Source organism: Odocoileus virginianus, chromosome 13 (assembly GCF_023699985.2).
Source record: "Odocoileus virginianus isolate 20LAN1187 ecotype Illinois chromosome 13, Ovbor_1.2, whole genome shotgun sequence".
Lineage (NCBI taxonomy): Eukaryota > Metazoa > Chordata > Mammalia > Artiodactyla > Cervidae > Odocoileus > Odocoileus virginianus.
Genome location: NC_069686.1, coordinates 9,974,252 through 9,986,379, shown reverse-complemented (window position 1 = coordinate 9,986,379; position 12,128 = coordinate 9,974,252). Strand labels below are relative to the sequence as shown.

At 37.3% G+C, this 12,128-nt stretch overlaps 1 protein-coding gene across 5 annotated transcripts in view; it reads left to right on the top strand.

The window, feature by feature from the left end:
* Positions 1-11,731, top strand: part of UBE2E3 (ubiquitin conjugating enzyme E2 E3) — a 91,310-nt gene extending 79,579 nt beyond the window's left edge. For all 5 annotated transcript variants that reach the window (XM_070475929.1, XM_070475925.1, XM_070475926.1 and 2 more), the window contains exons 4-6: positions 4,948-5,080; positions 9,227-9,374; positions 11,095-11,731. In XM_070475929.1, coding sequence (XP_070332030.1) covers positions 4,948-5,080; positions 9,227-9,374; positions 11,095-11,192 — 379 coding nt within the window. In that variant the 3' untranslated portion in view covers positions 11,193-11,731. The remainder of the gene's footprint in view (positions 1-4,947; positions 5,081-9,226; positions 9,375-11,094) is intronic.
* Positions 11,732-12,128: the final 397 nt, after the last annotated feature.

Here is a 12,128-nt window from a genome sequence, read left to right as displayed (position 1 = left end):
GGAGAGCAGCAAGTGATACAGTGCCTTTAGGTCGTAGAACTTTAACACAGAATAAGAAGGTGAGCCGCCTTATTATCATGGAGGGTTTTGACCGAAGTTATGTGATCTGATTTACTATCCCTGTTTGGACTGCCGTGGTGGGGGTTAGGGTCCCAGAGGGAAACAAGGAGGCTACTGGAGTTAACCTGCCCGAGGATGCTGCTGTTTGCAGGCAAGGTTAGGTGATAGGGAGAAGGAGTAGAATTTGAGGTATGTTTTTAAGATAAAACCAATGGAATTTACAGATCTGGGACAGAGATGAGTGCTGTCAAGGGTGAGGTGTAGGCGTTTGCCCTGAGCTTCGACCAAAGTAGGGAAACTTGTGAGAGGAGTCAGGATCAGGGATTCAATTTGGGGCATGTTAAACTTTTCAAAACTATTTGATTCAAAATATTAGATTTCAAAGTAAAGACTGTTTAGTAGGCATTTAGATTTATAGCCCTGAAAATCAGTATAGAAATGTATGCTGGGGATACAAATTGGTGGGTTCCCAGCTTACTGTTGCTCTTGGAAGCCATAAAATAGCAGGAGATCAACAAAAGAGTATATGTAGGTAGAAAGGAGAAGAAGTTTAAGGACTGAGCTCTGAGGGACTGGCAATATTTAGAAGTTAGGGAGATAAGGAATGGCAATAGTGATTGCCATAGTGATAATGGCATTTAGTGATTGAGAAGGAGGGGCCAAGAAAGTTAGGAGGAAAACCAGTAAGTACAATGAAGCAGAAAAAGAATACCAAGGAGGAAAAAGTGACTGACTCTGTCAGATAGGATGAAGATTGAGAAATGAGCATTAGATCTAGTGATGAGGTCACTGGTGACCTGGGATGAGAGGGTTTCAGTGGGGTGGTGGGATAAGAGCCTGTAGTTGAAAAGAGAGCTGGAAGTGAGAGAGGAATCAGGATTAGCTTTTAAAGACTGAGGAGATGGCATCTTAGTATTGTGGGCGTGATTCACAGAGAGGGAAAAACTGATGATCTAGGATGGAGTATAGAATTATTGGAGTGTTGTTCTTTCGTGAAAGAGAGACTAAGATCTAGTAGAAAGGTGTCCTTAGGACCTGCCTTGAGAATACCAGCATTTAGCACCCCTTTCTACTCAGTTAGGATGCCTCGGAGGCAGGTCAACTACTAGCCTGTAAAATGTCGTGGTTGAATTAGACTGAAGTCAGTCATATATCCAGCACACCCCCGCCACCTTCCCCCCCACCCCCATCTACCTCCCCGCTAACCCACATCTTGCTTAGCAGGGGGCACCTTTGTGAGAAAGGAGGAGGGAAAGGAGGCCCTTATTCCAGATAGGGCAGCCAACAAGGGCTGTATTTCAGCCCTAACTTACCTTGTGCTGTGCTAAGTCGGTTCAGTCGTATCCGACCCTTTGTGACCTCATAGACCATAGCCCAACAGGCTCCTTTGTCCATGGGGTTCTCAGGGCAGTACTGGAGTAGCTTGCCATTTCCTTCTCCAGGGTATCTTCCCAACCCAGGGATGGAACCCACATCTCTTTTAAGTCCTGCACCTCAGGCTAGGTATTCTTAGAACACAGCCATGAGCTACAGCCTACTAGGTCTACTCCAAGACAGTGGCTGCTGCTGCTAAGTCGCTTCAGTCGTGTCCGACTCTGCGCACCCCATAGATGGCAGCCAACCGGCCCCTCCATCCCTGGGATTCTCCAGGCAAGAACACTGGAGTGGGTTGCCATTCCCTTATCCAATGCATGCATGAATGCTAAGTTGCTTCAGTCATGTCCGACTCTGCGCGACCCTGTGGGCGGCAGCCCACCAGGCTCCTCTGTCCCTGGGATTCTCCAGGCAAGAACACTGGAGTGGGTTGCCATTTCCTTCTCCACCAAGACATGGGGAAAATCACATTTCATATCCTGCTGTCATAACCAGGTCCTTAGTGTCTTGTAGCAGAAATAGCATAACTGAGAAGAAAGCAAACTTAAGAACCAAGAATTTGCTGTGGGAGTCCCAGCTCTTCTACCGCCTGGAAGAGAGGATTTGAGATGGATGACTTACTTTCTGTGAATCGGTTTCTTCAAGTGTAGAAGGAGGGGTTGAGCATCACCGGAATCCTTTTCATACTGAAATTCTGTGAATCACTAAAGTATAGTAATCCCCAGCCATCTCAAGCATAACATAATTCTGCCAAAAACCAAAGAGTATCACTGAGGATATTCAGTTTCTTTGGATAATAGCTCTCCTTACATTGCTCCCCAAATATTTGTGAAATTTGACTGAAGATTAAATTACACATAGTAGCACAGAAATTATAAGAAGAAATACGCATATAGCAAAACCATTGAAGTCAATAGAGATATTCAGATTTCGTCCAAATTCTATTAGAATATTTTGTAGCTGTGGGGTATAGGGAAAGTTATTTAGTTTCCTCATCTAAAAAATAGTGATATAATAATAGTATGTTTTATAGATTCATACAGAGAATTCAATGAGATGTGTACTGTGGTGCTTTGAAACATGCTCGGCTTCTTATGAAGTAAACCTTAGCTGCTGCTTCATTGTCATTATTGTCGTCAGTGTTTGGAGAACGTGTATGGTTTAGAAGCAGCTTAGTAAAGCAGCTGTCCTGTAAAAGTCTCACACTATGGTTTTATAATGATTACTTTGAGTCATCAAGGGAAAAATTAACTTAGAAAAGGAAATGTCATTGAACCAGGTTAAACTGTCTTCTTTTTATAAACAAAACTGGTACTTCATTTTGTATCTTTTTAGTTAAAGCAAAAATTCCCTTGGGGGGTGTACCTGATTCTCAAATGATTACTGAACAATGAGCCATTACTGTAATTAGTTTCAGTTGTTGTGTATACTTCAAACTTAGAAAATAATATTTTTCAAAAATATATTTTCTGTAAATAGGCCATAATAGTAAGATTTTATAGTTCATGTATATCTACCTTTAAAATAGGTTTTTGAAACATACTATAAACATTCTGATTGTATCATCAAGTTTTCTACACCCTTTCTGTATGAACTGTTTTCAGAGTGATTATTGATAGCATTGCTTACTTAATGTTTACAGTCTACAGTGTATGTTTTACAGAATTAAGATTTGGTCAGATCTTTTAATGTATATTTGAATGTCCTAATGTCATTGCTTTATCAATGTTGGTTTGCACTTATTTTAAATCAAACATGCAGATTATTTCTAAACTGACGGTCGCTAAAAGAAGAAAAGCATTATATATACTTCAGTGCAGAAAGTTAAGTTAGTCTATAAGGTTAGAGGAAAAATAGAAGTCTGTAAGGTAAATTTGAAAAGTACTGTGAGTTTAGATATTATTTGAATTATCTGTCATTATAGTTTATAAATGAAATGATGGTGTTGAGCACAATGTAATGTACTTGGGATTTAGCACCACCTAGCACTGAGACCTTGAGATACATTCGCACTAAAGGGAATCAGGGCTCTTGAAAAAGTAGCAGATTCCAAGGATGGGAGCCTGGAACATACTGTAATGCTAAAGTAAGAAAATGCTTCCCCCAAAATGATGGTGGCTACAGGATACAGGGGTCATTTTGAAGATGTTCTCATCGGCCAAATCTGGGATGATTTGAGCATCAAAATAATTAAATGCAGTAAGAATTCTAAATCATTAGGAAAAAAGATAGGAATCGTTGAGACCTCACCAGTAATATACATGTTCATACAGATAGGAGAAGAGAGGGTTCAAGCACCAACTGGTAAATGCAAAGGAAATGCTGACACTGGAAAATTATGGTTTTATCACTATCATAGTAAAGTTCACTTTAGTCAGAAATCACAAGTCGATGTTTATAGGGTAGAAGTGCTGATGAAGAATTGGGTATTTGCACGGTCTTAGGCTTCCCTCCTGTTGGTTCAGGCAGTAAAGAATCCGCCTGCAATGCAGGAGACACGAGTTCGATCCCTGGGTCAGAAAGATAGCCTAGAGGAGAGCATGGCAATCCACTCCAGTATCCTTGCTGGGAAAACTCCCATGAACAGAGGAGCCTTGCAGGCTATGGTCTGCGGGGTCATAAAGAGTTGGACATGCCTGAAGCAACTGAGCACACACACTAAGTTTGCAAAGACGGCTGCTTGGTTGCAGTCACACAGTACTTGATCCGGATAAGAAAACTAACATCCCCAGTGTGCCTCTGGATGTGACGCCCTGAGAAAAACACAGCATCACTTGTGTTCTCTTCTAGCCAGGAAGGTACTACCTGCATGTAATCGAAGGAAACACCAGACAAGTTCAAGGTGATGAGCATTCTATTGAAATAAGAACTGTATTCTTAAAAAATGCTAAGTGTTGTAGTAGGCAAAGGAAGGCTGCAAGGCCCTATGTTAAAGGAGACTAAAGACGCTGGACACAGATGGCCGATCTCAAGACTGGGATCCTGTGTCAGGGGGAAAATTGAGGTGTTTTAGAGGCATAATTGGGTCAGTTGACATTATTTTGCAGATTGTAGGTATTGTACAGATTTTACTTTTATTGAAGTTATAGCTATATTGCAGTTGTATTAGGTTGTTTTAGGAAATGATATTGAAATATTTTTGAGGAAAGGACTATGATACATTATCAACTTCTCTCAAATGGCTTAGAAAAAAAGCACTGTGTGTGTGTGTGTGTGTGTGTGTGTGTGTGTGTGTGTATTTTAGAAGGGGGAGATGGAGAAAGAGAAAAGGAGTTGCAAATGAGCAAAATGGGATTCTGGATAAAGTTTCTTCGTTCTTGTGATTTTTCTGTATGTTAGAACTATTTCCAAATACGTTTATTCACACCTCCCTGCACAAGTTGGTTGAGGCTTATTTCTATTAATCTCGTACTGTTCTAGGTTGCTAATTTACCTTTGATACTTAATTGGTTTAAGATGCTGACATTCATAGATCACAGATTCACACATTGATTTTTAATTTCTTTTAAATAGTGCTGGGCCTAAAGGAGATAACATTTATGAATGGAGATCGACTATACTTGGTCCACCAGGTTCTGTATATGAAGGTGGTGTGTTTTTTCTGGATATCACATTTTCATCCGATTATCCATTTAAGCCACCAAAGGTAAGAACCTAGAATTGCGTTCTTTAATACTTATTCTTTTCCAGAATCAGTTATCATAAGAGTTAATGTGTGGATGAAGTTACTGTTTTTCATGGATTATGTGGAAACTCTTGTAACCAGTGATTTTTAAAATGTGGTAGTAATTGACTTCTGTGTTTTACAAATAACTTTGTATACAATCAGTGGAGAGTGTGTTAAATGTAAATAAAGGTATGCCACTTTGCATATCAATAAGCAAATAAATTATGGTATTAGAGAAAATATCATATGAACCTTACTTAAGAAATCTATTGGGATAAAAGGTAAATTTGACAGCTTCCGGAAATAAGAGTTAAGTATCTTGAATTTTTTGCTGAATACCCTACCTTCATAGATGAGCAAAAACTAGAAACCTATAGCAAAGAAGAGGGAACTGATACTATTTAATATATTTATTCTGTGTCCTCTGTAAGGATGATGCGTTAATGAGAAAGAGGGAGGCCGAGTGAGAATAAGCATGAATTCTGTGGGTAATGGAGAAAAGGGTTGAGTTGTGTCTTGTAATGACTGACAGTTATTTTTAAAGTCTTAAACACAGCAGTTATTTGACTGGCTTCTTCCTCTGACTTCTCCCTATAAAATGGTCAAGCCAGCAGTTTTTACCATCAGTATTGAGTCTAACTATGCTCTAGTTAGACTCACAAGATGTTGTAGAGAAATGTTAAGCCAGCTTTCATGAAATGTTTTTCTTTTCAGTGTAGTTCCTTACATTCATTCCCTCCATCATTTAAAATATGTATAGCGGTTTAGAGCCTGTGCTCACATGCCTGCGTGTTGTGTGTGTGTAAAAATAACTTTTTTTAAAATTCCCTCATTGAATAAGGTAACAACAGTTCCACCTAGTGGTATTTACCTCAAATTGCAGATACCAGGGTTCCTTATCACCTACAGGTGTTTGCTCACAACAATAGCTGTCACTTTCTGAGTGCTTTTACTAAGTGGTCCCATCAACATCTAAGATTTTTAACTGATTGTTTTATTTAACGTTCTCCAGTATGTCGAGTATCTCTTGATAGATCAGTCAAAGAAAGGACAAAACCCTCATGTTAATAAAACTGAAGATTGTTTTTATACTCAGAATGACACATGTTAAATTCCAGCATATCATTAACTATTTAGTTTGCCTTAAGTTCTTAAGTTTCCCGTATGATACAGGAAAGCAAAACCTTAGCAAAATAGCTCATGACTCTATCTACAGTATCTATATGTGTGTGTGTATATATATATATGTATCTATAGTAATGCTTATTTCTACTTGCCTCATTTTTCATATTGGAAATTGGTTTTAACATGGTAGAAAAATTAGCAGAAAAAGATTTAGTTTTTATGAAATTGTTTTTATACATGAGGGAAAATTTGTTAAAGAAAACACATTTTTCTTAGCATCTTTTAATGAAAATAGAAATTGACTACCATAGTTACGTATATATGATTTGTTGTCATTGTTTTGATTAATATAGTGTTTATTAACTTAGCATGTTACTTTTTTTTGCTAAAGTCTCAATATTTTTATTTTCTAACCCTTTAATGTTGATTCCTTCCTCTTCCCTAAGATGTCTTGTATAGTATTTTGAAGCATTCTTCAGATCTATAGTTGGACAGGAGAAAAAGAATAAAACTTCTGCTGCTGTCTTGGTTTAGGTATAATTGCCTCTCTACAGTTCTGCTTATTTTTGAAGTTCAGATAAAGTGTTGAACTTCTTGAAGAGTAATAGAAATTTAATTATTTTCTGTTCATTGAAAGTATTCAAAATATTAATCATGTTTTATAAGCTCTCTGTTGAGTAGTCAGCTATCAACGATACGAACATACATTATTCCCATATTCTAGAGCAGAGCCAATAGAAATATAATACAAGCTACATGTGTAATTTTTTATATAAACAGTGAAATTAATTTTAATAATATTTTACTTAATCCAGCATGTCCAAAAATACTGTCATTTCAGTATGGAATCAGTAGAATTATCATGAATGCCCTATTTTACATTCTCTGTTTGGTATTGAGTCTTTGAGATCTGCTACTGCTGCTAAGTTGCTTCAGTCGAGTCTGACTCTGCACGACCCCATAGACAGCAGCCCACCAGGCTCCCCCGTTCCTGGGATTCTCCAGGCAAGAACACTGGAGTGGGTTGCAGTGTCCTCCAGTGCATGAAAGTGAAAAGTGAAAGTGAAGCCGCTCAGTCGTGTCTGACTCTTAGCGACCCCATGGACTGCAGCCCACCAGACTCCTCCATCCATGGGATTTTCCAGGCAAAGTGTACTGGAGTGGGGTGCCATTGCCTTCTCCCTTTGAAATCTAGTGTGTATTTTATACTTTTAGCCCATCTTATTTCTTACCAGCCACATTTTAGGAGTTCTGTGTAACTAGCATGTACTGTGTTAGAACAGTTCTAGAATTATATAAGTAGTTTCTTATCCTCAGAAGCAGAATTCCAAAGCCCTCAGTGGGTGCCTGAAATCCCAGATAATACCAGATTCTATATAATGCTGTTTTTTTCCTATGTATAAATACCTATGCTAAAGTTTAATTTATAAATTAGGCACAGTAAGAAATTAACAATAACTAATAATAAAATTAGAGCAACTATAGCAATATACTATAATAAATGTTGCGAGATTGTGGTCCCTCTCAAAATATCTTGTACAAATTGAATGCCTTTGCCACTGTAACTAAGCACTGGTGGCTGTAGCTTTTGCGAGGTCCAACAGTCAAACCAGCACAAGTTCCCCCTGCTCCTCCCCGGCTTTTTTTTTTTTTTTTTTTTTGCAATTTCATGGATAGAGGTATCATTCATACCATAGATCTTAGCAACCTCAGAGTAGAATTTGTTTTCCTGGCCTTATTACATTAAACTTTCATCTTGTCACTCCACACAAGAACTTGATGGCTTCTCTGTCCAGATCTGAATTGCCGGCATCACTGCTCTTGGGCTTTGGGGCAGCTGTGAAATAAAGTAAGGGTGACTTGAACGCAAGCACTGCAGTGCTGCAGCAGCTGAGCTGATGAGCAGGATGCTACTTAGTAGCCTGTGACTGGGCAGGATTATGCTGGACACCCAGGCAGGGCAGGACGGTACAAGGTTTCATCATCTACTCAGAACAGCACAGTTTAAAACTTATAAATTGTTTATTTCTGAACTTCTGCATTTAATATCTTTGGATCCCGGTTGACCTGAGGAGTACTGGAACCATGGAGGGTAAAAGTGTGGTCAAAATGGGTACTACTGTAGTCTCTTCCTCCTCTTTCCCCACCATACCAGTGGTTGCTTTCTTGTTTCTAACTATGCATCCTCATCAGAAACACACATTTGAGGGCTTTAACCATTTTCTTTCCAGACTCCACTTCGGAGATCACAGTACCTTACCAGTTCCAAGGGTTTGGGAACAATCTTTTCTATTTTGCAGCTCCAAATTAAAAATTAACCACTCAATTTGTGTTTGTGAGTGTTTTGAAATTTGCCAGTATTTGTTTCTATGATTTATTCTCTTTTTTCCCACATATTTCAAGGATATAATGGTTTCCTTTATTCAGTAGTTTAAGACCTTACTTGTGTTGTTTGCCTGTCTTATTCTAACAAGACAGTGAGCCATTTGGGGGAAATTAAAGTCTGAGAAATAGAAACACTGGTGATTTCACCAACTTTCTGCAGTATTTTTTGACACATGGTAAGAGATTAGTTGAGTTGATAGCCTTTGTTTACTAACTAATGTAACTTTAGTTTTATGTTTAAAAAATTCTTCACTACCTTCTTTCACCTTTGGCACCAAAACATTTCTATTCTCCCTCATTTCCTATTCTTAAGCAGGGGTATATGTGTACATGCCCACACATACCAATATTGAATTCCTGTATCATTTATTTAAACAATTCTGCACCTCACTTTGTTTTAAAAGCAATGTAGTTCCTTCTATACTGGGTAAAAACAAAATTTCCTGCAACTGAATTAAATAAAATCATTTAATTTTGCTGTTACTAAAACTAGTGTTTGATTAACTCTTCAGTTATATGCTGTTTGTTATGATCTGTAATATGTTCCACTTCATTTTTGCTAGTGAGAGTTTTGGTTGGTAATAAAGCTTATCTGTTTTTAATCACTGCCCTTAGGTTACTTTCCGCACCAGAATCTATCACTGCAACATCAATAGTCAGGGAGTCATCTGCCTGGACATCCTTAAAGACAACTGGAGTCCTGCTTTGACTATTTCAAAGGTTTTGCTGTCAATCTGTTCTCTTTTGACAGACTGCAACCCTGGTAAGTAGATTTTTATTAACACATTTAGTGAGGCTCTGAAAATCGGTGCATTTTTCTCAGTTAGCTTAAGGCTTAAGGTGAATTTGAGAAGTAAATGCTATTGGTAGAAAGATCAGCAAGAAACAGTTTTTGAGAAGCTTGTCAATGCCATTTCAGTTAGAATAGACCAGAAGTCTCACAGTAACTTCCTTTAGTTTGTTAATGGCATGCTGCCCTGTAATCGTTTTCTCCCTTCGTTGGTGAACCCCTGTTCTCTGAATCACGGAGTTGTACAGACCCTCCTGAAGAGAATAATGTTTCTGACAGCGCGGCCGCCGCCTCTGCGCCTTTATGCGGTCATGTGCTTGAGTGCCGTCAACAGTGAAGGGCTGCTTCTTCTCCCTTCCTCTTTGGATTACAGTTAGTTTTGTTAGATGTGGTCATATTAGATATTAAAATGATAACTGATGAGAGAGTTAGATTAGGATTATTAAAACTCGGGGATAAAGTCATTAGTGTGTAACTTTTAAGAAATGCTTAACTGCCACATACAAGCTTTCATGTGGGTAGCTGACTTGAAAAAGTAATGTTTAGACGTGGGATTTCGCATGTGGTATCTTACTAAGTAGTCATTTTGTAAAGAAATTGACTTATTTTTTCCTAAATATTTAATCAACCACCAAAGGCTATTACTGTTATCGTAGACCCAGCAGTTGTACATGTACCATAGATAGATAGTATAGGGATGTGTAGAAGGATATTCATTGTGGCGTCATTTATTAAAGCAAAAGATTGTAAACAACCCACATGTCCATTAATAGAGGATGTAGCTTAAAGGGGTGGCTCTGTGTGAATTAATGGAGAAAACTCTCGAAGATGCATTAAGCTAAAAAAGCACGGCACTGAAAAATAGGCAAAAAAATAATATTCTAAATGCTTATAAATATAGATAATGTCTCTGGGTAGAGATGCTATAAATGGTATAAATCGTTTGCCAGGAAGAGAAACTTGTGAATAGTTGGAGGCAGGAAGGAAGAGAGCTTTTTTACATTTTACTGGCTGTTGTTTGATGTGCTTCAAAGTTTGTGCCACATGTACATAGTGGACCTTCTTGAAAAAGAAGCTCAAAATAAAATTTACATCTCAGATTCAATTTCCCGCTCAGAATATTATTTAAAACAAAATGGCAAGTAAGTTTTCAAATGGAGGTAAGGATGATGATTTAAGTCATATTATTGTACAGAATGAAAGAAATACTTCATTCTGAAAAGCCTTGCATCATAGGTTCTGCATTTGGAAAAATTAATTTTGAAGTATCCATAGAAAGACAAATACTGGCACACGTACTTTTCAGTAAAATGCTAAGGGTGAAAAATAGTTTTTATATATTAAAGATATACACATCTTAAAAAATCACACACTTTAAAAGCTTTATTAACTCTATTTTTAAAGAGGCTTTTCTAATTTGAATATTAAAATATAAAGATGATTATGTTACTTTAAGCATTTTTCTTGAGAAATTAGCTGTTATATATCAAGATGCTGCTGAAAAATCATTTCAGTTCCATACTGCTAGAACTGAACAGTTAAGACACTATAATATCTTCTAATATATAAGTGTATATATAATATATATATAATATAATATATAATATGTAAATACAATATATTATATAATATATAAACTAGATATAATAACAAGACACTATAATATCTTCTAATGTTCTTTCCACTTTTCCAGCGGACCCTCTGGTTGGAAGCATAGCCACTCAGTATTTGACCAACAGAGCAGAACATGACAGGATAGCCAGACAGTGGACCAAGCGATACGCAACATAATTGACATAATTTGTACGCAGTGTGAAGGAGCAGGAGGCATCTTCCCACTGTGCTGCAAATCTTTATAGCCTTTACAATACGGACTTCTGTGTATATGTTATACTGATTCTACTCTCTGCTTTTATCCTTTGGAGACTGGGAGACTCCCCAAAAAGGTAAATGCTATCAAGAGTAGAACTTTGTAGCTGTAGATTAGTTCTGTTTAAAACGCCTACTTGCAAGTCTTGCTTCTTTGGGATATCAAAATGTATTTTGTGATGTACTAAGGATACTGGTCCTGAAGTCTACCAAATATTATAGTGCATTTTAGCCTAATTCATTATCTGTATGAAGTTATAAAAGTAGCTGTAGATGATTAGGAATTATGTCATTTGTATTAAACCCAGATCTATTTCTGAGTATGTGGTTCATGCTGTTGTGAAAAATGTTTTACCTTTTACCTTTGTCAGTTTGTAACGAGAGGATTTCCTTTTACCCTTTGTAGCTCAGAGAGCACCTGATGTATCATCTCAAACACAATAAACATGCTCCTGAAGGCATAGTTTCCTGTCGTAATATTTTAAGTCAGTTTTGTTAGAAGGTGTGTCTGAGATGATTGTTGTTGAAATAAAAATGTGAATATGAAGATTGACTACAAAGGACTAGTACAAATAAATCTATTATTAAATGGAAAACATTTGAAATCTTATAAATGTGTAGAGTTTTTTTCCTCTAAGTCCTAATGAGAGAATACATGAACTTAAATATACAGAACTGCATTTTTAACCATTGGTCTCAGAAACACATAAAACTCTACTTTGATGATGTGACATCAAAATAACAAAATCCTGGCTTACAAGATTTTATATCCAAAATGGTGATATCTGTCCACCATTGGGCAGTATTGTCAAATAACTTTAATGTGGTATTCCTCTGTGTCTTTCATGCATTTTTTTT